The sequence below is a fragment of the Callospermophilus lateralis genome, chromosome 7 (assembly GCF_048772815.1).
Source record: "Callospermophilus lateralis isolate mCalLat2 chromosome 7, mCalLat2.hap1, whole genome shotgun sequence".
Classification (NCBI taxonomy): domain Eukaryota; kingdom Metazoa; phylum Chordata; class Mammalia; order Rodentia; family Sciuridae; genus Callospermophilus; species Callospermophilus lateralis.
The window spans coordinates 36,535,471-36,562,380 of NC_135311.1; the positions used below are offsets into that span (position 1 = coordinate 36,535,471).

The 26,910-nt window shown below is 38.4% G+C and overlaps 1 protein-coding gene across 2 annotated transcripts in view; it reads right to left on the reverse strand.

Annotated features, from left to right (window-relative positions):
* Notch2 (notch receptor 2) overlaps positions 1–26,910 on the reverse strand; it is a 154,165-nt gene that overhangs the window by 74,552 nt on the left and 52,703 nt on the right. For both annotated transcript variants that reach the window (XR_013091938.1, XM_076863227.1), the window contains exons 3-5: positions 12,724–12,983; positions 9,515–9,850; positions 151–273 (exon numbers count right to left, since the gene is read on the reverse strand). Coding sequence is in view for 1 of the 2 variants with exons in the window: in XM_076863227.1 (XP_076719342.1) it covers positions 151–273; positions 9,515–9,850; positions 12,724–12,983 (719 nt within the window). In the remaining variant the exon portion in view is untranslated. The remainder of the gene's footprint in view (positions 1–150; positions 274–9,514; positions 9,851–12,723; positions 12,984–26,910) is intronic.

The window sequence follows — 26,910 nt, forward strand, 5'->3', positions numbered from 1 at the left end:
ACGCCTGGGGTTAGCACTGCATCTGGCTCAGTTCATACACCTGTCTAAAGCAGCCCTAAAATGACTTGTTCAAGGTGCCCACTTCAGCAGCAGTCTCCTCTCCTTCCCAATCCACACTCCATTCTGGTGGATTCATCACACTGTACATACCTGTCCACTGAGGGGGGCAGCGGCAGTTGTATGTATTGACCCCATCCACACAAACCCCTCCATTCTGACACTTGTGGTTAGGACAGTCATCAATATTCCGTTCACAGGTGCTGCCTTCAAAACCTGATAAAAGAGGAACAAAAGAAAAATGAGGGATTCTCACACATAAGCATTCTGCTCAGTACATGATCATCAAGACAGACCTGCTTCGTGACTTTAGTTCAATCTCCAGCAACTGCTCAATGCAGGACTCACAATATTAAAAATTTCCCCATCCTCCAACTTTTCTGGCCCTAAGCACAGCTAGACAGTGTGATTCATTATACCCCATGGCATGCCTTCACAGTTACCTCACAAGTATTTCATGGTGTTTCCATGAAATAAAATCCCAGGGAAGATAAATGTCTTCTTGGGACAGATATTAACTGGTTCCAAAAAACAGGGTATTAGATTTTCCCCAACTCCATACTAAACTACTGGGAAGAACAGATGAAAGATTACCTAAATACATTCCCTCCCACCCCCGGGATGATAGCTCAGAAGCCTTCAGAACTGGGGGTGAGAAACAGGAAAACAGAAATAGGAAAAATACTGAAATATTAAATATTATTATGGGTCAAGTCCAATCTCACCACCTACAAGCTGTTCAAAACACAGTAAGTTACAATCGATCAGTTTTCTTATCTGTAAAATGAGGCTGAGTCCACTTACCCAGCCTGCCTTTCCAGATCATGAATGCAGTACTATACAAAAGTTAAAAGCTATCTGGAAATAAGGTGACATTATTACTAACTAAACTTTCCAGCACTTCAAATTCTTCCTGCTCCCCTCTACATGAATACCACATTCACAGTACTGCTTCCTTCTTCCTGATTTTTCCCTTTTGTGAAAAACAAAACTAGAACATTAAACTTTACCCTAACTGCCTGCAGTGTTGTTGTCTGTAATTTATATAGTGGGATTCTTTCTCTTTTCTTACTACCTAATTCCTAAGCTATTCAAGACACCAGCTGGAAAACAATGCTAATGTTCAATGAACATACTCCTATTTGAAATATAATATGAGTAGATATTTGGACCCCTCAAAATATCCCTTAAGGTCCTTCTCTCTCATTGAAAACATTTATGGGTCTTACTCTAGACACTAGGAAGAGAACAGTCAGTAAAAGAGGCAAAGTCCCTGCTTCTCTGGCACTTATAGCCTGGTAGGTGGGACAGACATCAATCACACCTTGCTCTACCCACCCCTTACCACAAGCTACTATGGATTCTACATCTGCTTAACATAGCTGGTTTCTCTGAATATAATTGTCAGTCATCTAAATGAGCTTAAACCAAGTAGCCAAAAATATTACCCAAAAATCAAAAGAAATGATTTCATGGAAGATAATATTTGAAAGCTTGACTAAAGAAAATTATATTTCTCCAAGTAGTTGGTCCTCAGTCTACTTAAGCAGATGTATCACTAAGAAAGCCTGATAAAGACTATGGAAATACACATTCATATTTTTAAAAATTTATATTACTCATATTTCTGTTTAATCATCTGAAAGTCTTAGTAATGGACTAATGAGCAAGAAAATGCTGAATTGCTTAATCCCACCCCTGATTATGATAAAGTGAAGCCAAAGCTACAGATCTACCACACAGCAGTCACTGAATGGGAACTAAGGTTTGTGTTCCTAGCCCAGTGCTTTTTATGAAGACATTGTTTAGAAAAGTTCAAGTTCAGGTTTCAGTTGGGGGGAGGGTGAAGCTCCTGGGGCACCACTGCCGGAACAAGTGTGGTCTGTGGTGTCCTATAATTCCTGATGGTCATCTTCTCCCTAATGTATTTCTCTGTGACTAAGAATGACTTGAAGAAGGTGTCAGGGAGGTTGGAAGGCTCTTATAGATAAGTTACAAAGAACAGAAACCAGGATCCTGCCTTTATATTAGCCACTGTTACAACTAACTGAATTCACCAACCACAGACAAATTAAGAAAGCAGAAGCATTTAAGCATAACCACAACAGATATGAAATAAAATGTTTTCTTTTTATGTCTGACTGTTTTTGAGATAGTTCCTCCTGGTCAATAGGAAGGCAGGTAAGGAGGCAGACAGGCAAGACAGGTAACTCACCGTGAAAAACTGTCTATAAGGCCAAACTACCTCTCTGCCCTGCCTCGAGATAACTGAGTGAACCTGGGCACAAAGCTTCACTTTCTGTCCTCATACAGATTGACAAGACCTAGCTGGAAGAGTTGCTGTAAAGATTAAATGAGTGAGACTGATACAAAAAGCACTTGATTCAGTACACGGTGCTGGGTCAACTAAATGCCCATATGCAAAAGAATGAGGTTAGACCTCTTCACACATGAAAATTAGCTCAAAATGGACCAGGGACCTGAAGTAAAAGCTAAAATTATAAAACTATTAGAAAAAAACAGAAGTAAATCTTTGTACCTTGAGGTAAGTAAAGGTTTCTCAAATATGCCCCAAAGCATAAGGAAAAAAAATAGATAATTGGACTTCATCAAATTAAAAACACTGGGTTCCAAAGAATGCCATCAAGAAAGTAAGAAGATTGCCCACAAATAGAAGAAAAGTATCTGCCTGATAAGAGACCTGAACCTTGGATAAAGAACACAAATTGGTGTGAGTATACTATGTATTAAAACCAGAGATATGAAAAATTGAGCTCTATATATGTAATAAGAATAGTAATGCATTCTGCTGTTATATATAAATAAATAAATAAAAATTGAAAGAAAAATGTTGAATGTCCTGATCAAACTAAACAAACTTCCATGGTAATTGTTCAGTGTAATAATCAAATAAAACATTTTAACTCTTAAAAAAAAGAAAGAATTTTTATAGCTTTATAAAAAATATAAATAACCCAATCATCAACTGAGCACAGAATTTAAGTAGACATTCTCCAAAAAGGAAACACAAATAAATAGTAAGTACATAAAAAGAGTTTAGACATAAACTTAACAAATGTTGATAAGGATGCAAAAAATTGGAACCCTCATATACTGCTGGTTAGAATATAAAATAGTACAGCCAGTTTGGAATATTGTCTGAGACTAGCAGTTCTGGAAATTTTATATGATATATATGATTTTATATGATTTATATGATTTAGAAATTCTACTCTCCTAGGCATATACCCTCCCCCTAAATGGTAATATATCATTACATCCATCAAAAACTTGTCCAAGAATGTTCATAGCAGCATTATTCACAATGGCCAAAATGCCAATCAACTGATTAATAAATAAAATGTGGCAAACCTATTTGATGGAATATTATTCAGTCATGAAAAGGACTGCAGTATTGATATATGCTATAGCATGGATGAACTTTAAAAACATTACAAGTGAAAGGAGTCAGTTATTAATGACTACATATTGTATATTTTCATTTATATGAAATGTCCAGAATAGGCAAACTGAACCAGAAAATAAATTAGTAGTTGCCTAGGGTTGGGAGGGAGTTATGAAGAATGGGTATCAACTGATAATGGGTACGTGGTTTCTTCTGGAGTATAAAAATATTCTAAAATTGACTCTGGTGATGATTACACATCTATGAATATACTAAGCCACTAAATTATATGCTTTGTAAAAGCAAGTTGGCATATGAATTATATCTCAATAAAGATGCTATTTATTGTAAAAACAAAATGTATTAGCTAATATTATTATGTATCGATGGGGTTAGAGCATCCACTAGAGATTATATACTCTAATCTCACTACTGCTACAGACAGGGAAGTGGAGGGCCACAAGGCTGAGCTGCCCATGACTAAACGGCCAGCAGGCAGGAGGCAGCACTGAACCAGAAACTCTACCCAGTTTTTGTAGGTATGTTTCCTAGGAACCCAGGGACTCCTTTGAAACAAAAAAAAAAAAAAAAAAAAAAAAAAACAACCTTAGGTCAAAAGTTCCAACGTCTGAGGCTGGAGTTGCAGCTCAGTGGTAGAGCGCTTGCCTAGCATGTATGAGGCACTGGGTTCAATCTCAGCACCACCCATAAAAATAAATAAATAAATAAATAAATAAATGGTTTTTTAAAATGAAAAAAAAAATTCCAATGTCTGAAATACATTGCAAGGCGCTGGATCAATCTTCAGCTCCACATAAACATAAATATAAATAAAGGTGTTGTGCCCAACTACAAGTAAAAAAATATTTATTTAAAAAAGAAATAGAGATACAGAACTCTTTTTGGAAATAGCTAGCAAATTCTTGTAAGAAACAACTCATTCAAAGAGCAGGGGGTAATGCTCTAAGAATAAGTCACAGAACAGACACTTCTAAAAAATACTTTTTAAAGTTTTTAGGGGAAAGGGAAAAAGACAGGCCTCCAGACTTGTGGGTGGGATGGCGTGGCAAAGTCACAAAAAGGGCTCCCACAGCTGCACTAATAGGAGCCCATTTCTCAAAGCCAATTCCCGTCCTCACAAGGCCAAAAGGAGAGAAATTAAATTGAGAAAGAACATTAAAGACTGTGCTGTTATAAACTGGTGGGCCACTTCAGTGATTAAGGATGGCAGTAGGAGGGGAGCAGACAAGTCTTTAAATGTGTCATCCCACACAGAGAGCAATGTCTCTCAGGGGAGCATCAGTGTCTTTCAGGCACTGGGAGGTGTGAGGGTGGAAAGGGGCAAGAGAGAAGGGAAGATGAGATGACATAACCAAGATGCTCTTAGGCCAGGCACAAAGTCTTGGGGAAAGCGTCCTTAAGAGGAATCAAAGAGCAAGGGGAGTCAGGAGGTACCTAGAGCTGGACAAAAGCAAAATGACACAAGCCTTTTTTTTTTTTTTATTTCCAAGAAAGAAATCTGCCACAAAAACAAACTTGCCAAAATATGATTCACATAATATCCAAGAGAAGACCACCCGATTCTGAGTGTAAAGGTGCAAGAAGGAAATATTTCTGATAGTTCTTGAGCTCAGGAATATGAGAATAGACACAAAAGCCACAAAACATGTGAAAACTGTTTTTTAATGTATAGCGATGCCACATCTATCCAGCCTGTGAAATGTAGGATGGTTCACAAAGGATCAACCTTCACTGATAAAGACAGGACATACCAGGCAGCTTTCTGTGAAGTTTGAAGAAAAAATTATAGAAGAATGAACAGATGTGAGAGAAAAAGAAAAGGGAAAGTACACTGAGAACTGTCCAATCCAACTGTGAACTCACAAGGGACAGCAGTAGACTCAAAACAGCCCAATGTGTTCTGATTAGTGTGCTATTTATTAAAATATCCACAGACATAAAGCCAGCCTAACACATTCTCTCCCAATTGGTTGGCTGGAACCCAAAATACTGGGAGTCAATGATCCAATAATTTATTGTTCTTGTGTTAAAATTACTGCAGCTGGGTGCCCTCCTCAGGGCTTCTTCTACTAAGGGCTTCACATGATGGAAGCTTACGAAGGGTCCAGATTATTAACAGCTGCTGATCCAAGGAGACTATGGAATGTGGTTCCTTGATTCCATTCTACTAGTTCCCTCTTAAAGATAGCCTTTTTTCCTCTCTGTGGAGAAACATATTTTCCATGTCACACCAGATGAGTCATTTTTGTAGTTTTGATTCCTTCCCAGTGAGTCCTACAATAATACTAAAATCAACTCTCAGTGACCACAGTATCCTTTGCAGGAAAAGAATTTTAACTTAACCATTTAAAGGTAATCACTGACTTACATGCTATTCACCAACTTGAGTTGAAAAAACACTCCAAATTTCTTCCTTTTTTTATTTTAAATTTATTTATTCTAATTTGTTATACATGACAGCAGAATGTATTTCAATTCATATTATACATATAGAGCACAATTTTTCATGTCTCTGGTTGTTCACAAAGTAGAGTCACAATATCCATGTCTTCATACATGAACTTGGTATGTACTTCATACATGTACTTCATACATGATAATGATGTCCATCTCATTCTACCAACTTTCCTACCCTCATACTCCCTCCCTTCCCCTCCCTCCCCTTTGCCCTATCTAAAATTCCTCCATTCCTCCCATGCTTCCCCCTACCCCCATTATGGATCAGCAAAGCCAGGCTCAGTCTAGGATGCCTTATACCAGGAAGAAAATGAGAAGCCCAGAGTTGCATACTCCATTATGGTGACCTGACACTGCACTCAAACAGCTGGTCAGTCAAGAAGTGTGTGCAGGCCTCTCAGGTTTCAGGAGATGTTTTTAAAAGGTGTTTGGGGCACTTGAGGGAGCAAAAACAAAGATCCAGCTTTCATTCTGGAGACGGGAGGAGGCAATAGGATTTGGAAAAGATAAAACAATAAACAATAGGCAAAATGAAGTCAATTATATAGCAAAAATTATATCGTAAGAAGATAAGTGTCACAGAAAAATAAAACAAAAAGTAGACCAAGGTCAGTAATTAAGGAAGGGGGCTGGGAAGTGCAAAGACTTGGAATGTGGTAAAAAGCAACCATTTCTTGAAAAGTTGCAAAATAGCTCAACAAGGCACTGAAACCTCCTGAAGATCTGGTGTCCCCATTTTTAGAACAGAAATACTAATTCTCTTTAAATAAGGAAACTATTCATGAGGGGATGGTGATACTACTTTGAAGTAACGTTTCAATCTCTCGAATAATCTGAAGGAAAAACTGAGCAAGGGACAAGAAGAATGGTACTGCAGCATGAAAAGAACTTAAAAAGAAAATCATCTCCAGGCACTATTTCCCTATCTGGAAATCAAATGAATACTTCCCAAACTTCACCTGGGACATAAGAACAACAGCATCTTACAAACTGTAAATATATATTTATTCAAAGTGTTGCTATATCATTTATGGTTTTGAATTATTTTATTTCCTTCTACAAATTTGTTCAAACTACTAATCCATTTTAGACCATGGGACCCTATGAGGCAAGAAATAACCTACTTAACTATGTCTAAACAGCTACACAATGTATTTGGTTAGAATTATGAGTATCTCGGGGGGTTTTTTTCCCCTTATAGTGTAAACATATTATTTTAACCCACATAGCTCAAAGCATTTAAAGAAAGCAACACATCTTCAACACACCTCCAGGAAGCAGATGAGCAGTGCAATGTAACCCAGTATGATGCACAAAAGCTCAGGCTTTGGAAATAACATGCCTGGATTTCAGGAGCCCAGCCTCTCCTGTATCAGCTCTGCAACTTTGGGTAAATTTACTTAACACGACCAAATTTCAGTCACTTCACATGAGAAACTCAAAAAATAACTCCTAACCCCAAGGATTTTGTGTTTAATTACACTAATGGGTGTGAAAGTACCTGGCGGTACCTAACTCAAAAGGTTTTAAATAAATGTTAGCTTTATCTTTGCCCAATCTTCTCCCTGCTTAAATCCCCTCAGCATCCCCCAACACACCATCAGTCAGTGAATAAATAAATGTCTTGCTTTACATGACAAGCAGAACGTGAAGAGAGCCAAAATCTGACTCCCTAGCCCACCAGCCCTGGCAGCAACTTGGCTGAGGAATGCCTGGTTATTTCCTTTCTCAAGGAAGAGATGCTATTCTTGTTTGACAGATCTCTTCCTGGACACACTCTCAGAATTCCCTAAGGTTCTTATCGAGGTTAATGGAAAACAATGCAGAGACAATGGGAGTGAATAATCACTCTCTCTCAGCTAAAGACTTCCTTTATTGACTTCTCTGACTTCCTCTCAAAATTTTGCTGCCAAATCAACCTACTGTTCTAGGCAACTATTAAAAGTAATTTTCTTAAAACTGAAAACAGTATCTAACCTTCAACCATAAATCACACTAACCTCAATTACTACCCACTTAGACCATTACAATATTAGACTATTAGAATGTTTGCAATATTAAAATATTTATAAAACTAAGTTGTTTATATTTCTATTTCTGTCTCTAGCCCTGAAAATGCAAACAAATACAGGAGTGAGGGATGTCTTTTAGTTAGTCCTTCTGCAAGATAATGTGGATGACAGAAATATTATGATAATAAACATCTACTTAGTAGAGAATGATAACATTATTCTTTATTGAAAGAGAAACTAAAAGCAATACACATAATATATTCTTACGACTTAAATGATAAAAAGTTTTCATTGCAACTAGTAGCAGTGTCTTGTGTTACTGTACCCCAAACACATAACAGTACCTAGAACATAGCAGAGAGTCAAGAAATTTTTACTAAATGAAATGAATAAATTACTATTTGGTCTTATACTGAGGACCAACCTATGATCCTTAACTCCCAAAAGATAAAACACACAAACCCATTTTATGTGAACCATATCCACAACACCACAATCTAAGATTCCCACTCTGAAACAGTGGCTAGAACAACTTCTTTTTGAGACCATTCTGCTTATTTAGCACATTATTCCCCCACACACATGCAGTTTTCCTTCTTTTGTTTTTGTTCTAAGGATATTTGTATAAAAACAGGATCCTTGTTGCTTAGTAATTCATTTGCTCCAGCTGTTTATGCTCTGTTCCCAACCAAAATTCTTGGTTTTCAGCCTCCTCATCACTTGTTTAAGGAGTAAAGTGATCTGGCCATTTGCTCCTCCCTGCCAAGGAACACCAGCCTGGAGCTTCCAGACCTTGCTGCTCCATTTTTGCCATCTACCTTGGGTTACCTGTGTGCTCTAAGGCACTTCTACCAGCCCAGAGGATGACAAAGTATTTACTTAGTCTCTCATACATTATCTACCAGAGGCCATCAAAAAGTACCTATTGATTAACAGAGGACCCCCCTCTCAGCTTCAAAATTCTCCAGCCTCAAGATAGAGTAGGGTTACCCCCAAATCAGGGGTAGGTACTTTGGTAGGTACCTTACCCTTACATGGGTAAGGGTTCTGAAGACCAAACCTTCAGGGAAAATCACATATGGGAGGGTGGATACATTCAAATTATAGTGAATTATTCTATCAGAGGCAAAAGCATATAGGAAAGTTGTCTACCTACTCTTAGTGTCACTATAATTTAAAGTACTTTATTAACCATGCATACATATTTTCCAATGTCTAATTCTCATTGTGTTCTTCTCCACTCCAGATTTGCCTGTCCCTTTCCCAGAACTCTATTTCTCTTATATCTTCTATTTCTCCAGAAGGGACAATAAACAATTTCCTAGCCACTCATCATCATAAACCTTGACATGTTAAATTACCCCCTGCTCAGTTTATAGACCACAGTGGGCCCATAAAATTCCTCCCTCACTAGCAAGCCACCTCTTACAAAATCCTCACTTCCCCTTTTCCCTGCTTTAGTACACTTCCTAAAGGAACTACTGAACCACACTCACTGACTTCCACCTTCTTCTTGCAATTGATTTGTTTCCCAATCCTAGGACACTAGGGAGTTCCTTACCTGGAAGACAGTTGCACTCAAAAGTGAAGTCACCAGTCTGCCGGCAGGTGCCTCCATTGACACAGGGGGAGGGTGCACAGGGCACATAGGGGCTGTCACAATGTTGGCCTGTGAAGCCTTGGGGGCACTGACACTGGTAGGAACCAGGTAGGTTGAGGCAGGTGCCACCATGCTGGCAGCGTCCTGGTATGTCACACTCGTTGACATCAGTTTCACACTTCTGCCCTGTGAAGCCTGTGAGACATTTACAGGAGAACTGGTTGGCTACGGTGGTACAGGTACTTCCATTTGCACATGGATGAGACAGGCAGGCATCAGTCCACTGGCACAGCTTTCCTACAGGGGATAAGAGAACTTAGTACTTTTCATATAAACAGGAGCCAGCCCCAGCTTCAAAACCCCTCTCCCATCCAAGAAGTGACTGCAGAAGTTCTTGCATGGAGATCCTCAAGCTCTTTGATTTCATGGAAGAACAAATCAGAGCTTCCTCAAGATTGTCTGATACAAGGGTCCTTTTCAGAAACTCTCCAAGGCCCATAGATGAGACTCAAAGACATCATGGATAGAGCACATAAGGGGACCACATTGTCATATGAAACCTAGTCCTGAAGGATTACACTGGTCCCTACGACATAGGGTCTGATCCATCTGTTCTCACACCTCCCTGTCTTTGCACAAGCTGCTCCTCCATTTAGAATGCCAGCTTCTGTTTTGATTATTTAGTGAACTCTTCCCTTATCTTAACAACTTTGCTCAACAGTTACCTCCTCTATAAAGTCATTCTTAAATGCCCCCCAACACCGCAGCTCTGTTCTTTCTTCCCATTATAAACAGCTGCCACACCAACAGGGGCTAGATCCCCCCGGTATATTCTCAAATTATTTTACCGAATACATTAAAATGTACTGATATTTTCCCCAACAAGTTACTAAAGAGGCCTCTTAGGTCAATATTACTTCAATTTCCTTTAAACACAATATATTATCCATTCTGGGAAACATTTTGTTAATATGTGGTCTTAATATAGGTACTGCTTGATATGTTTGGAGATGGTGAAGGATCCCTGGCCTCCAATGTGTCAGAAAAAATAGAAGCTGTCACGAGTACAGGTGTCTGAAAAGTAACTTCTGTGGGGTCTTCCAGGCAGAAAGACACCAGGAGTAGGGGGACTCTGCCAGGCTATATGCCAAGGTATCTGTCCACAGGAAGCAGAGCACATTCTTGAGGGAGGGAGAAAGGGAAAGAGAAACAGAAATATGCCCAAACTTTTAGTAAATCTGGTATTCATATGACTTTTTTGTTTACATTAGCCTAAGTCTTTTATTTTTTAAGCTACAGATGAGAACTCCCTGGATTTGTTAATAATCCAACTGGCTGTCCAAATATTTGACCCCACCAAAAAGCAAATGAGAGACATGATAGCTTTGCTAAAAGGAGAAAAGTTGTGATATGTGAGAAATGTCACACAGAAATGCTCTCTCCTTATCAAAGAATGCCAAACCAAAAGGGAAAGGACCAATGTAGACTTAGGCACAGCACATATATCTCAGGTGCTGAGCAGAAAGGAAATGAAGGAACTACCATTTTGGGCCTATTTTTTCCCTTCATTTTGCTGAGAGGTATGTATTACAGCAGAAAGGGACATAAATGTTTACTTCTGGAGACCACAGATATCAGGGTGCCTGCCCACAACTGAAACAGAAATGTCGTTTAACTTAGATTCCCACATGTACTATGTACAGGCACTAAGTTGTTGCCTCTGCTTCTTAGTCTGGGTGTAGATGAGCTAACAACGTCTAACTAGGTGAGGGTGAAGGGCTCTCACAAAAACCAAAAGGATGAACTCAACCTGTGGAGAATGGTCCTCCTTTTCTCAATTTAATAAATAACAAATTTTTTGAATTTAATAAATACCAATGGTTCACTTTGAAAAAAAGCTAAGACCTACCTCTGAAGAAACCAAAATCTATTCAGGTAAGAGACATATAAGAAAATCAATTACAGTAAAATGTGACATAAAAATAATCGAACTGTGACTAACTGCCTAAAGCAACCATGCAAGGATCACTAAGACAAATCAGGCAATCACCAATCGTAGAGAACAACAGAAGAACACTCCAGGAAACCACATGGAAGCAATAGGAAGTATGACATCTCTAAGAAATGACAAAAATATAAGTGTGACCAAACCTAGATGCTTGTGAGATAGTGAAGCTATGAAAAGATGTGAGGCATACACTGTGATGAGCCAAAGTAGCCAAGTAAAGAGTTTACAGTACATTCTGTGGATGGCAAAAATTCATAAGACACAAAAAGAGGTGAGTTTGTTAGATCTGCATTTATAGCTAAAGCTACAATATGATGGATGAATGAAATGAAGCGAGAAAATCAGTTAAGGAACTACTTTACCAATCTAGGTGAGGGATACCATAATCCACACCTACAGAATAGCAGAGCAACTAGAAAGGAGTAAAAGTGAGAAATGATTCAGAGGCTGGCAGATAACAGGATCTTAAGAGGCTGCAGACAAGGAGAGAGAGTTTCTAGTCTTAGTATTTGGAATATGTATTGGTGTCACTTACTTATATCAACATGCTAAGTTTGAGGTTCTTGGAATATTTCTAAGGAAAAATGCAACAGGTAGTTAGAACAGGAGTCTGAATGTTTGGGTGGGGGCAGAGGAACAGGGATGACTGTGAGAGTCATTGACAACTAACAAAGATAATGACAGCTGTTGAAGCAACTGAAGAAACTGAGATTCCTCAGGGCGAGCTGTGATATGTCTCCAAATAGGATTTCAGGAAACATGAAAATTTATCAGATAAAGACAAAACAGTGTAGAGAAAGAAAGAAAGAAACAATCAGAACTCACAAAACCAGAGAAGTCAGTGTTCTGAATGTCTAAACAGCAGACATTTTAAGAAGGAAGTAATTATGACTTTCCTTCTGGTGACAGTGACTTTCCTTTAGTGAATTTGCTTTGATCCCCAATCCTGACATAAACACTTTATGTAGTCAAATATGCCTAAGTATTTGACCTTCTTTCTTTCTCCTTTTCCACTCCTTAAAAACTCTCAAACAGAAGTTGAGGACGGTTTCTTATCTTAATGCTGGGAGACCCTACAGGAGCCAGACACTATGATCTAAAGATGCAAAATAAAGGTACCTGATAAGAGTAGGAAAGTACAAGGTTGAGCCCCCTTTGTTACCTGTAAAACCAACTTGGCAGGTGCACTCATAGGTATCCCGGCTGAGCATATGGCAGGTGCCTCCATTCAAGCAGGGGCGAGACACAAAGCACGGGTGAGAGGTGGAGTACTGGCAGTCCTCGCCCGTGAACCCGGGAGCACATCGGCAGGTAGCTTTCCCCAACATGGCCTGGGCCACGCAGGTGCCACCATTCTGGCAGCGGTTCTTCTCACAGGGGTTTCGATGTTGGCAATATTCTCCAAGGAAGCCCTCTGGACATCTGTAGGAAAAAAAAGATAAGTCCATGAAAACATCTGATGCCTCATAAGTACAAAAACTTATAGTAATTTGGTTCATCTGAGTAATACTAAATTGTGAATCAAGAGACTGAAGTCACAAGTTATAGAACTGCCTCACTTTAGGAGAAGGAGTACTTAGAGAACTTAACCACATACTACCTGGTCCTTCCAAGTCTTGGCAGGTGACAGAACACAGGGCAGATGATCCAGCAGAGTCTGCCACCACAGTGAGTCAGGATGACCTTTACTCAAAGGCAAAATACACTACAGCTTTGTTCATGTAGGTACAAGCTGGAATAATGTGATTTCCCATAGAGCACTGTTGATACCTGTTTGCTTAAAAATCATTAACTTTCTCATTTTTTAAATTGATTTTATTTTTTTAAATACATGACAGTGGAATGCATTACAGTTCTTATTACACATAGAGCACAATTTTTCATATTTCTGTTTGTATATAAAGTATGTTCACACCAATTCATGTCTTCATACTTTGGATAACGCTATCCATCACATTCCATCATCATGTCTAACTCCCTCCCCCTCCCACCCCTCTGTCCTATCTAGAGTTCATCTATTCCTCCCATGTTCCCCGCTCCCTACCCCACTATGAGTCAGTCACCTTATATCAGAGAAAACATTCGGCATTTGTTTTTTTGGGGGGATTGGCTAACTTCGCTTAGCATTAACTATGCCCTTTGATAGGATTACAATGTTCACATGATAATGCATGGAATCAACCCTCTTATTCCTCCAATTTAAAATATATAAGACATCATGTACTGTTTCGAAATTAAGTATCAAGAAATAGTAAATTCTTAAACACCAGTTGGCCTGCACATACCTTTCTGGGTTAAATTCGGGTAATTGAGATTGCAATAGAGAAAAGGGGAAGGAGGTACAGGAACAGGGAAGGGTTCAAAAGGGCATTCTAAAACATGTTAATATATAAGTGGCAGATTTTTAAGTCAAGAAGGCATGAAATAAAATTAAAATAACAAAATATCTAAAATTCCATATAAGCACCATAATGAACGAGGAAAATAACTGAAAAATAAAATTCTATAACATTTTTCACATTAGGGCATTGAGGAAGATTTTTATATGCCACCTCTTAATTCATATGATGTATAACCGCTCTAAATTGGGAGTAATATTTTTGACAATTTTTTTCTAAACAACATCAAATAGACATGGGAAATCTCAAATTTCATATGAAGAGATTGTTTAAGTGGGACATCAAAGAAGTATTTAAAAAAAACATAAAGACTTTGATTCTAACTATAAATTTTTCTATTTGGCTGGAGACCCAGATATTTGGTTCAAACTATTTCTCCATTTTACTCTTTGGAGCACAGAGAACTGAATGCAAAAGGCTGTTCCACCATTATGTCAAAGATAACACATTTAGATCAAACTCTAAATCTGACCCCCTACACCAGCTCCTGTCTTGTCTTCCTGTGCAGAATTACTGGGTGATTCTCCTAATCACATAGATCTAAAACACTGGGGTCTAGTTGAATTCATTCCTGGTTCCACTGATCATATCCAAGACATTTCATTAGCTATTGGTTGGCCAGCTGAGGTCTTCAGGGGCCAAAGTTATTGAGAAAAAAGATAGGTCAGCTATTAGGGAACTAAGACAGTGCACTAGCTAAAAGAGCTTGGAGGAGAAAACAGAGCCGGTCAACAGCTAGAGCAACAGTGATGTAACTGGCCACAGCCTCCTCACCCCTTCCTGAAGCTGTGTACAGAAAACATGGCAAAGGAAGAGCAGTGAGGGCTCTGAGCACCTTCATGAGAAAATCAAGCCAGAAACAAGGAAGCAGCAAAGGAAAGTTCACAGCACTTGGTAAAGGTGACAGTAAAGAGTCTGTACCTCAGAAGGTGAGAAGGTCTTGTCCCAGTGCCCATGACCTTCCTGGGCAAATTACTATCACCTCTATTCTCTCACATCTTAAAATAGTTAAGAAAGCTACCTCATTCTGGCAGTATGAGAACTGAACAAAGTCAAGTATGCGAAAAAACATATGAGTATTAAAAAGCTTTACAAATGAGAAACATTTTTTTCTCTCCTTAGTGCGTACTAAGAAAAATATGATGCCCTATCCAAAATCACAGCTTGATTTGATAATAGAGTTTTGTTTTGTTTGTTGTTTCTGAAGTAGAGAAGCAAAGAGTACCACTATGGCACAGCTAAAGTTAACCCTGAGTTATATTATTAAAAGCACTTGCAGCTTATTCAAGCAATGTGTTATGGATGATGTTAAAAACTGCAACACAATTCTCATTTACAGTGACAGTCCTTCAGGCATTAGGCCTGGCTTGGCTCTCCCATGTGGGAATTACTCACCTTTTAAATAACAGCAAACTTCTAAATCTGGGTGGGCTCTGACCAGATTTTCTCCTAAATATTATACCACTCCTAAAACTACCATATGGCATCTGCCAAGAGAATACAAATTTATTTAAATTTTAACATCATAAATACACAATGAAAACAAGGCTCCCAGGAAAACAAAAATGGAACAAGGCATGAAAGTTTCTGGAACTAAACAAAAATATTTCTGAATTATCTGTTTCTAGGGTTTAAGCCACATTGTTGCTTCCAACCAAATATGAAAAAATAAATTTCAACTAAGACATGTTGAAGAAACCAGTCAAGTAGAGACTGGTAAAGCACACTAGCTCCCAGGTCTAATTTGGCCAACTGTTCTGTTTTTGTATGGCCTGTGAACTAAAAATGGTTTTTATATTTTTAAATGGTTGGAAAATATTAAAACAATAATATTTTGTGGCATTCAAAAATTATATAAAATTCAAATTTCAGTGTCCATAAATAGTCTTATTGGTGCATAGCCATATTCATTCACCCATGACTGCTCTTGCACTTCAACGACAGAGTGGAATAGCTGCAAAGAGACCACAGGGCCCACAAAAATAGTACTCTCTGGCACTTTACATAAAGTCTGCCAACTCTAAGCAAAAATATATGGAGTTTATTAATAGCATTAATATTCTTATTAATAATGATGTTAATGATGATGAAGAATATTCTCCTACTGGTTTCCTCAATGAAAATTAACTCATAATGTTTATTAATTCTTGCAAAAACATAAGTAAACACTTATTATGTACCAGGCAGCTTTCTAGTAGTCATCTCTCTGTATCCACAGACTCTATACCCATGCATTCAACCAATTATGGATTAAAAATGTATGAAAAAATGATGCTTTTACTGAAAGTGTTCAGAATTTTTGTGTCATTATTTCCTAAACAAATAGTGGAACAACTACTTACATAGCATTTATATTGTATTAGGTATAATAAGTAATCTAGAGATGACTTAAAGTATAAATGAGGATGTTTGTAGGTTATATGAAAATACTATGCTGTTTTATATAAAGAACTTGAGCATACAGATATGGGTATATACAGGGCAGGAGTGGAGGGGTGTCCTGGAACCTATTCCCCATAAATACTGAGGGACAACTGACCAGGAAGATACTTGCACTCAAGGAGTTGAAATTCTCATAGGGAATACAAAAATAAAAATCTGTAAGTAAAAGATATTTATATGTTAGGTGTAGTATATGCTATTAAGAAAAATAAAACAGGAAATGATGAAGTTAGGCATAGGGGCATGAAGTGTTAAGGAGAGCTATTTCAGTTTTAAATAGGAAAATCAAAGAAGGCCTCATTGAGAAGGCATCATTTGAGTCAAGATCCAAATGAGGTCAGGGACTAGCCATTCAAGGAACTAAGGGAAAATTGTTCAAGGCAGAAAAATACCCAATGCAAAGGCTCTAAGATAGGGGAGCAGCCCTGGCCTGTTCAGGGAATGGCACAGACCTGGAGACCTCTGGAGTAAGAAAGAGTAGTAGAAAATAGTTAAGAATGTAACTAGGATACAGACCAGGTGCACCCATTAGGTCACTGCAAAGAAGGATCTTAGTCTAGAGTGCCAATTCCTTTTTTTCTTCTTCTTCATCAGTTATGGCCGTCTTAAAGTTGAAGTCTGGCCTGTCCTTCTCTTTTCCCTCATATGCATTCAATAGTGGTGGTGTTACTGACATGGTTTTAAATAACTTCTGAAATGTACTACTCCAAAATAACACTGCTCCAATTCCATGTGTTTAATGTTCTAGAAGCCGTCTATCTACATCTGTGTACATACTTGAAACTAAACATTTGGAAAAGACCATTTTCCCATGAAACTTTAATTCCTTCAATTTTCTAAGGATTCCACTCACAATTTAAAGTCACTTTTAGTTGATCTCTCTAAGTTATATGTAATTTATTGCCATGTCCTGTCAAGACTTATTAACTGAATATATACCTGCTATTCATGTTCACAGTTTCCTTTTTGACACAGTTCTGATCATCTTAAAAGCCTCGGGCCAGACATCTTCTTGCTGTTTCCCTACTTCTATCCATCCTTGGAATGATGGTACCTTAAGGGTGCCTTAAGATTCAGGGCACCCTAATATAATTTTTATTCAACAAGATAATCGTTTCTAAAATATTTCTAAAAGAAGGTCACCAATCTCTGAATACAAGCATATAGCATGGTAAATGACAAATAGTAAGAATTTAGTAAGTGCTTGAAATTATAATTGTTCCTGCAGATTCTAGAACCAGACCACATGGGTTTCAATTCCAGCTAAATCACGGGCAGAGTGCTAAGCCTCCCTGTTATAAAACAGATTTAAAAACAGCGCCTACCTCACAGGGTTTTTTAAATCACTTCAAAGCAGTTAGAATACCACCCAGCACATATGAAAAACCATGTATTTGTTAAGTATGGGCTTGCTGCTTCAACAGAACAGTCTTCAGTTTTTCCATTATCAGAAATCTCTTTCTTTTTTAAGTCTGAAAATTCTGCCTCCTCTCCTAGGTATGTACCTCTGCCTCCCCTCCTAGGTATGTTCCCTCTGCCTCCTCTCCTAGGTATGTACCCAAGATAACTGAAAACATAATGACCTGCCCCAAGCTTGTGAACAAGAATGTTCACAGCAGCATTATTCTCAATAGTCAAAAAGTGAAAATAAACCAGATGTCCATTAGTTGTCGAAAGATAAATAAAATGTGGTATGTCCATGCAATGAAATGTTATTGGATCAGGAAAAAGAATAAAGTTTTGATACATGCTGCAATATGGATGAACCTTGAAAATATCATGCTAAGAGAGAGCAGGTAGACACACACAAAAAAACTGCAAGTATGATGAGTCCATTCACATGAAATATCTAGAACAGACAAATCCAGAGAGAGAGAAAACAGATTAGGTTACCAGGGGCTAGGGGAAAGAGGAAATGGAGAATAACCACTAAGGAGTAGTTTCTTTGTGGGGGGCAATGAAAATGCTTTGAAATTAGACAATGGTGGAGGTCCCATAACTCTGTGAGCATACCCAAACCACTGAATTGCACAGTTTAAAAGGGTGAGTTTTATGGCATGTGAGTTATATCTAAATTTTAAAAAGAACAAACTCTTCCTCTCTACAATTTCTACCTACTGGCTGTCCCTGCGCTCTAGAACAAAAAGGAGCAAGACTTCTTCTTCTCTGACACGTGGCTCTCCAAGAATCTAAAGATACTTATGCAGATTCTCTGTGTTCTTTTTTCCCAGGATTCAGTGCTTTGGACTATTCCTCAGTATAAAATCATTTCCAGGCTTCCACACCTTTTTAGTAGCTTTACTATGTTTATGATAACAACAGTAATAATAATAGTAATTATAGTAATAATAACTAATATTTGTAAGTACTTACTATGATTATATACTTGCTAAGAATTTTGAACCTTAGAAAGATTAAGATTTCACAGCTAGTAGATGCTAGAGGGAGGATCCTAGGTGTGACTCTAAAGTCCATGCATTTCATCCCTGGGCTATACTGCACCATCTTCCAAAAATCTTTTTAAGGGGTTGGGAATGTGGCTCAGAGAGAGAGTGCTTGCCTAGCATGCATGAGGCCCTAGGATTCAATCCCCAGCACTTCAAAAAGAATAAAAATTTTAAAGGGTCCAAATGAAAAAAGATAATATATGTGTTCTTACCTGTGCAGTATGGAATTGAACCATCATCTCCTGATTTGGACACTGTTTCTTCTATCTCAGTCTAAAGCTATGTTCACTTTCTTAGAAGCCACAATATACTACTATGTGCTCCTGAATACAAAAAAAGCTCAGAGCCTTATTTCACATGACCTACTTTTGTGCCACATTTTTCTCATCATGTACTTATATCTTATGCTTTGTAATTGGAACTATCATTTGGTTCCTTTTAAATTTGTCATGTGGAATCATTACTCCCAAGTTTCATTGATTGGGACAACATTTACAATGTATTCATATAATTACAGAATTTCAGCAGTGCACCATACCCCAGAAGCCATACCCCTGTAGCACAGATAAGGACACCAAAGCTAACTGACCTGCCCCAAGCTTATCATCTGTGAACCTAGCAATTTTTCCCAGTTTTGCATCATCTACAAATTTATCCCTATCTTTGCCTAGATCATCTGATAAAATAGTACTTCACTGAAAGCAGGCTACTAAGTCTTGCCCCAAGACTAATACCTATTCAGTCAGCAAAGTCTTCCTAACTTCATGAGCATCCCATCAACATCTCTCCACAGGGACTGTCTGGAAATTCCTGGCTGAAACATTATTACTTAAAGAATAACCTTCTCAGAAACCCATAGAATATAGGAAGTGGGTCGAGAGAGAGAGAGAAGAGGGAGGACATGGGAAAGTACTGGGGAATGAAATCTACCAAGTTATGCAATGTCCAAGTATGATTATACCACAATGAATCACACTCACATATATAATTATAATGCACTTACTAAAATAATAATAATAATAAAAGGGAGATCAGTAGAGTAGAGCAAGCAAATCAGGGAGGGAGGAGGGAAGGGAAAGGGAAGGTACTAGGGAATGAGATTGATCAAATTATGTGTTTATACAAATATGACATAATGAATCCTACTATTATGTATAAATATAATGGTACAATAAAAATTAATTTTAAAAGGAATAATTCTTCTTACACATAATTTTGACCATGTCACTCTTTTGCTTGGAAACTAGCATGAGCACCCAATCTGGCAAACTGAATTTTCTTAGAATCTCTGACCTGCTTGCCTACAACCATCTACCCATCTTAACCTATAACCTAAACACTATGGATTATTTCCACGATCTAGTCTACTGTCCCCTACATAAAATCATCTAGCTGGGTGCAGTGGCATATGCCTATAATCTCAATGGCTCAGGAGGCTGAAGCAGGTTTTTGCAAGTTCAAGGCCTACCTTAGCAACCTAGTGAGGCCCTCAGCACTTTAGTATGACCTGTCTCAAAATAAAAAATAGAAAGACTGGGGATGTGGCTCAAAGGTAAAGCACTCCAGGTTAAATTCTCAGTACCAAAAAAAAATATTAACAATAAGTTTAATTCTTAAAAAATCTTCTAATTTCAGTGAGAAATATCATACTTCCTATCTGGTATATCTCCCATTTATGTGCCTTTCTCATCCTTTCTCAAAGATCTGCTTGAACTTTACATCCTCCAGTGAACCTCCTTCAAACCATCCACCATCCCCCAAACCCTCCAACAGCAGATGCAGTGACTTGCCTTCACTGACTCCACCCACATGGCTCTTCTTCAGTTAGGCCACTGTTCTCTTTCCTGCCTACCTCTCTCCTACCCCTATTAAATAGTTCTTGATGGGAAAAGCACATCTTAAAGTCCTGTACAAGTTCCTTGAAAACCATGTCACCAAGCAACTGGTTCCAAAGCAGGTTAAATCTCATATTATGGATAAGAACAATCGCTCAGTCCAGATCTGCTACAAAATTTCCTTCCAATTCTACACTGTCCTCTGCCTGGCAGAAAACAAGCCAAATCAACCCCAAGAGTCCTCCTGAGGTACAGGATTATTATCTTTCACACGCCAGGAAGCTAAGCAGAATTATGTACATAGGAAGACAGAGGAGGGATGGGTAAGTGAGATAGAAACAAGGATCCTTCAGGATCCTTTATTTCTGGCTAAGACAGGAGATCTCCTAACTTCATTTATCCCTGTTCACCTAAAACATAAGGACAATCTATATCCTGTAAGTGTGAGTAAAAAGTAAGACTGCCTGAAAAGAAGAGAGTTCTTGAGATGACTTAAGTTGAGTTTGGTTAGACGCCAGGAACATGACTAGATATATATCCAAGTTCCATTTATAATTCCACTGAGCTACTCAGGTACAAATGAAAAAGAGTCTACCTCTTCAACCAAAGAGGTATGTAAAAATTTTTCAAAAAAATAACCAAATACAGGACTAGATTGTGGCTCAGTGGCAGAACGCTTGCCTTGGGCATGTGAGGCACTGGATTCGATCCTCAGCACCACATATAAATAAAGAAAGAAAGAAAGGTATTGTGTCTCTAAACAACTAAAATATAAATATATATATAAATTTATTATGTGTGTGTATGTGTGTGTGTGTGTATAAAAATAACCAAGTACATCTAACAGCTGCCTTTCATTCCCAAAGCTATACGAACACCTTTCTCCTCTGCGGAATGCATCAGTTACTTTAATGGTTCTCAGTGACATCCTTCTATTCCATCCCTCTTCTTAAGCTTTGGAACCTGAAAGAATATGGTTCAAAGGTGAGGCTGTGAATGAAGAGTGGGGGGAGGGGGACTTTTTCCCTTCAAAATAATTCCACAAATTAATCTGGATACTTTTCAAGTCCAAATATATCCATGACTTTTTCTTTAAAAGTCTCCCATCTCGGACATGAAGAGGCCCACTTTTTCATTGTTACTAGTCAAACACACACATGGAAGAATGGGACAAAGGGGAGGGAAGAAAGAAGAGAGAAAAACAAGGGAACTAGAAAACAATCCATTTGCAAGCATACCTGTATGGTCCCCCTCACTAACACAGATGAAAACCAGACCCTAACTCTTACATGTCACCAGCAGCCTGGATTAATTTACATGTAGCCACTTTACAGATTTCAACGAAGTTGGGTTGTGAATTGCAATTCCAGTCTATCTGGCAATGGCTGCAGTTTGGGATCAGTCTTCCTAGTAATACAGGACAGAAAAAAAATTGTTCTTTCAAGTTTCCTAAGTGAATAGCCACTCGTCTACAGAAAAGCTTAAAACAGTGCAGCAGCTTGTGTCGGCTCCAAGATGACTGAAGTCGGAGCAGGAAATAAGCCCCTTTTCCAAATAAAAGCCAGTGTTCTCTGTCCTTGTTTTCTCTGCTGAATGTTCTGTAGCAGCAGGGTGAGCACAAATTGCATCCAGGGCTTTGCTGCAGCTCTGTCTTTAGTTTTGGGGTGTTTTGAGTTTGTTTTTGTTTTTTTTTTCATGAGGATTTGGCCATTTGAAAAAAAACGACAACAAAGCAAAATCCTACCACATACAAGAAGAAGAAAAAGAGAAACATGCTTTACAAAATAGCTATTTCAAAATCATGATTTTTTAAAAACTATACAGAATGTGGAACGGAGGGGAAAAAATGTCTCATGTGGGTTGTGTCGGCACTGCAGCTGCTCCTCATTAAAGCTCCTCTTTACTCCCTCTGGGCTAGTTTCCAGCAGAAAATTCTTTAAACAGAACTCGGCTTTCAACCCACTTTCTTCTTGCTCTGGGCCTCTCGGTCCCCCAATCCGTAGTGGCAGCTTGCCCTAGCTGAGCTCTAGAGAGGGAGCTGTCATTAAGGTAAATGAGGTAAGGGTAGGGGGAAAAACTAACAAAACCCAGAAACCAAATTAAGCATCGGTCAGTAACAAAGGTCTGCAGTTAGAAAAGCCCCAAATCAGTCTGTTCTTTCCTGTGGCCATAATGCCAGCTTGGTTTCCTGCCCCCTCTTTGGTTCCCCCTGTTAAAAAAGATAAAAATAATTGCTAACAGCCAAAGCTAGCTGTAACCAGTGAAAGTTCCTATATAACTTTCAATTCCCAAGGCTCTGACTGCAAATTTCTAGATGCCCTGAAGCCTGCCGAATCAAGTCCAAATGCCTAGGCTGGCATTCAAGAGCCCAACCCACTGAGCTAACTTCATGGCCTCCCCCTCCTTCCAGTACCTCCAGTTCCATGTCTCACCAGATTGTTCACTTTTCAATACTGTAACTCTGTGTAAAGGTAACTAACTGGGTTATGCTAACTACAGACTTTGTTTAAAAAAAAAAAAAATTCACAAAGACTTCCAGTTAACTTCCTGGTAAAGAGGGGAAGAAAAAGGAAGAAGCTCTATCATGTTGACTTCTTGCTCTTCCCACTCCTACTCTCACTCCCCCTTCCTCCAAAAAAAAGAAAGAAAGGGGAGAAAAAGGGAAACATTATAGCTTATTCAGCAAGAAGGAAAAAACAAAAAGAACTTAAAAAAAAAAAAAAAAAAAAAAAAAAGATTGGTGTATAGAATAGGGCCCAGAACAAGGCTGTTTGTGGTAAAACACTGTTAAAGGAAACAAAGACAAGTATACAATCAAATCCCCTTCCTCCCTCTCTCGCTCTCTCTCTCACTCTCTTGTGCTCTCTCTAACACACACACACACACACACACACACACACACACACACTCACAACTAATATACAAAGACTGCAGAATACTGCAGGGCAGCTCATTTTTCTAGTATGTAAATTCAGCTCCCTGGACAGAACATTTCTGCTTTTCTTGTAGAAGTATTTCAGAAAATGTTAATCTCAGTCCCCACATTAAACTGAATGCTTCCAAATTAAGTTTCCCACAGGAAAATAACCTCACAGGGAATTGTGAGGCTGGGAGCTGTCTTCTGGAGCCCCACCCCACTTGGTCAGCAATGTGTTCAGGGTTTTCTACCCCTCATCTGAATAAAGCAATGAACACACACTTATTGTAATAAATCCAAGCCACAGAGTGGCTAAAGTGGGACAGGCGTTGAAGCTGTTCATTCACAGTATCGTTCCTCTTCACTGGAGACTGTGAAATCAGGAACCTCTGCAATGGGAAACCACGCTTTATTGACACAAGACCTTTGCAAATGCCCTTATCTTCAAGTTGACAGTCTGAGCTCATTTATCAGAACTCCAAAGCTAAGCTGAGCGCCTACGCTCTTCAATTTTCAATTCTCACTTGAAAGATGGGGAAAGGAGATACAAACAGTGTCCAAAGACTTGCTTTGCTGCTCTTACAGAACGTGGTTCTTTCTTCTGTCTTCCAGCACACAATCGGTGCCTTACCATATTTTACTGCCTTGGTCCCCAAGAAAATATCAATGTGTGATTAAAACATAACTGTGAGTTTACAAAAAGTACCCTTCACAGTAATAGACAAAAATGAATGAGATAAGCCTGTTCCCAAGCTATGGACTGCAGAATTATGGCCAGAGTCTGCAATCCTGACAAATCACTCTATAAACTACTAAATAATGTCATGTCCACATTAAAGTATACACAGATGCTGGGGCTGGGGATGTGGCTCAAGCGGTAGCGCGCTCGCCTGGCATGCATGCGGCCCGGGTTCAATCCTCAGCACCACATACAAACAAAGATGTTGTGTCCGCCAAAAAAAAAAAAAAACTAAAAAATAAATATTAAAAAATAAATAAATAAATAATAAAATAAAGTATACACAGATGCTGCTGTGTTTACTAAAATACAGAGGTTATTGAAATGATTTTGTGTGTATATGCTGGGGATTGAACCCAGGGCCTAGTACATGCTAGGCAAGCACTCTGCCACTGAATTACATTCACAGCCTCTAAAATGTAATTCTTAAGTTCTTAGTAGATTTTGACCTGATGCATTGTATTCAAACAACAGGCTGAGATGATTTCCTCCCAAGATCATCTCTCCTTTGTGCACTGTATTCTTGCCAGACTCAACTTCTTCCAGCTGACAGAACAGGCTACAGAGCAACACTCCTCACTTCTAGACCTTTGTATGTGACTTCACTCAGCCCAAAACACTTTTCCCCACCCTCTTCTCAAAGATAAGCCCTAAAATTCCTTCAAGCCTCTGCTTAAATATTATTTCCTCTGAGAAACAGCCCGGACACCCTGGCCATATGCTCCCCCAACCCTGACATATTATATCACTCATTAACCTTTATTATGATTATCTTCCCTAGCAGACAAGAATTATTCATTGCCATACCCCAGAGCTTGACACAGTGACTGGCATATGGAAGGCATTCAACTATTCAGAGCTCATATCCTTAACAGATGCCAAAGGGCAACATGCAAGGGCCCACAGAATCTTTACACCTTAAAAAGACTCTTTAATTACACTTGAAGTTTGGGAACCACTAGGTTGAGCTATTTACCCAAAGGATTTTTTTAAACTAATTAAGATTCCTGATATATAGAGTATTTTTTAACCCTCACTCACCCCTACATCATTCAAAGTGGGACAACTGCATATGGAGTAGATTATTTTTTTAATCACATTTTCCTCAAAAATATGAAATCAGCCAACACACACACAGAGGCACGTGTGCACACACACAATCTCTCCCATCCCCCGCAGTCTTCACTCTCTCACACTTTTATTAGTCTTTGATAAAACACTGACAACATGAACCACAGGGGCCTGCAACAATGACCTCAACAGCATGCACTGTAGAATTTTAGAGACTGGCGTGAAAATTAAATAAGATTCTTAGGAAGAAAACTGAGTATGGGAGCTTGCTTTTTGTTCCCAGTGTGAGTAGATGACCACCTTCAAAGTTTAAAGTCTAAAATATGTCTGAAAGTAGAAATAGTTTGAAAAACTTTCAGTTTGGTCTGAAAGGATTCCTAGTTCAAAAATAATGGTACCCAGTATCAAACCAAACCTGAATATGGGGGAAGGCTTGACAAAGATCTGTATTTACTTAAACTTTAAGAGGGTAAAAAACTAAAGTATATCTTTTTTTAAAAAATCTTTTTTAGTTTTTGATAGACCTTTATTTTATTTATTTATATGCAGTGCCAAGAATCAAACCCAGTGCTTCACACATTGCCAGGCAAGTGCACTACCACTGAGCCATAGCCCCAGTCCCTAAAGTATTTCTTTGTGGATTCTGAATAACCTTTCTCCAGAAGAAGAAGAAAAAAAACTAATCACTCCTGTAGGTACGCAAAACATTTTAATGATAATTGGAAAATATAATTTCAGAATGCCCTGAAACACTACCAAAAAAGCATCTAAATTTTAGACAATAAAAATAGCAGACATTATGGAAAAAAATAATTATATCTAATGCTCATTTAAGACAAAAATCACTCTTTTCCTTGAAAGAAATGGCTAAATTTTAAGTAGAGAAAATTGATCCTTGAGAATTAAAAAAAAAAAAGGATCATAGATATTATAAGGATTTTTGTTCATCCAAAGGGTAAGGACCACAACAAGTAAACAAATATACTGGGGAGGGGGGATAATTAGGGGATAACATTTTAAGACTCCTTTAGGCAAGGAGCAGTAATGATGAAAAGTTGAGAAACACTCAAACAGCATATAGAAAATAACTCTTAGCCTAGACCTGCCACTCAAATACATATAAATATTGGTTGGATTGAATAGAAAAGCTCCCTGCAAACACTGACATTATTTTTTTAATCACATTTTCCTCAAAAATATGAAATCAGCTAACACACACACAGAGGCACGTGTGCACACACACAATCTCTCCCATCCTCCTCAGTCTGGACCCATGGGTCCAGAAAATAAAGTGCTCCTTTACTTTGGAAATTCCCTCACCTGTGTGTGCTCTGCTGTAAGAAATCAAACCCTCTATGGGAAAAAACTGAAACTTTGCAAAGCCAAATAATGATGTCTAATGAGAAAGTGTACCTGATACCATACAAATAATTTCTTTTAAAAATATAATGCTATAATTCTACTCTTCCATTATTTCAGCAACAAATACAACAGCAAAC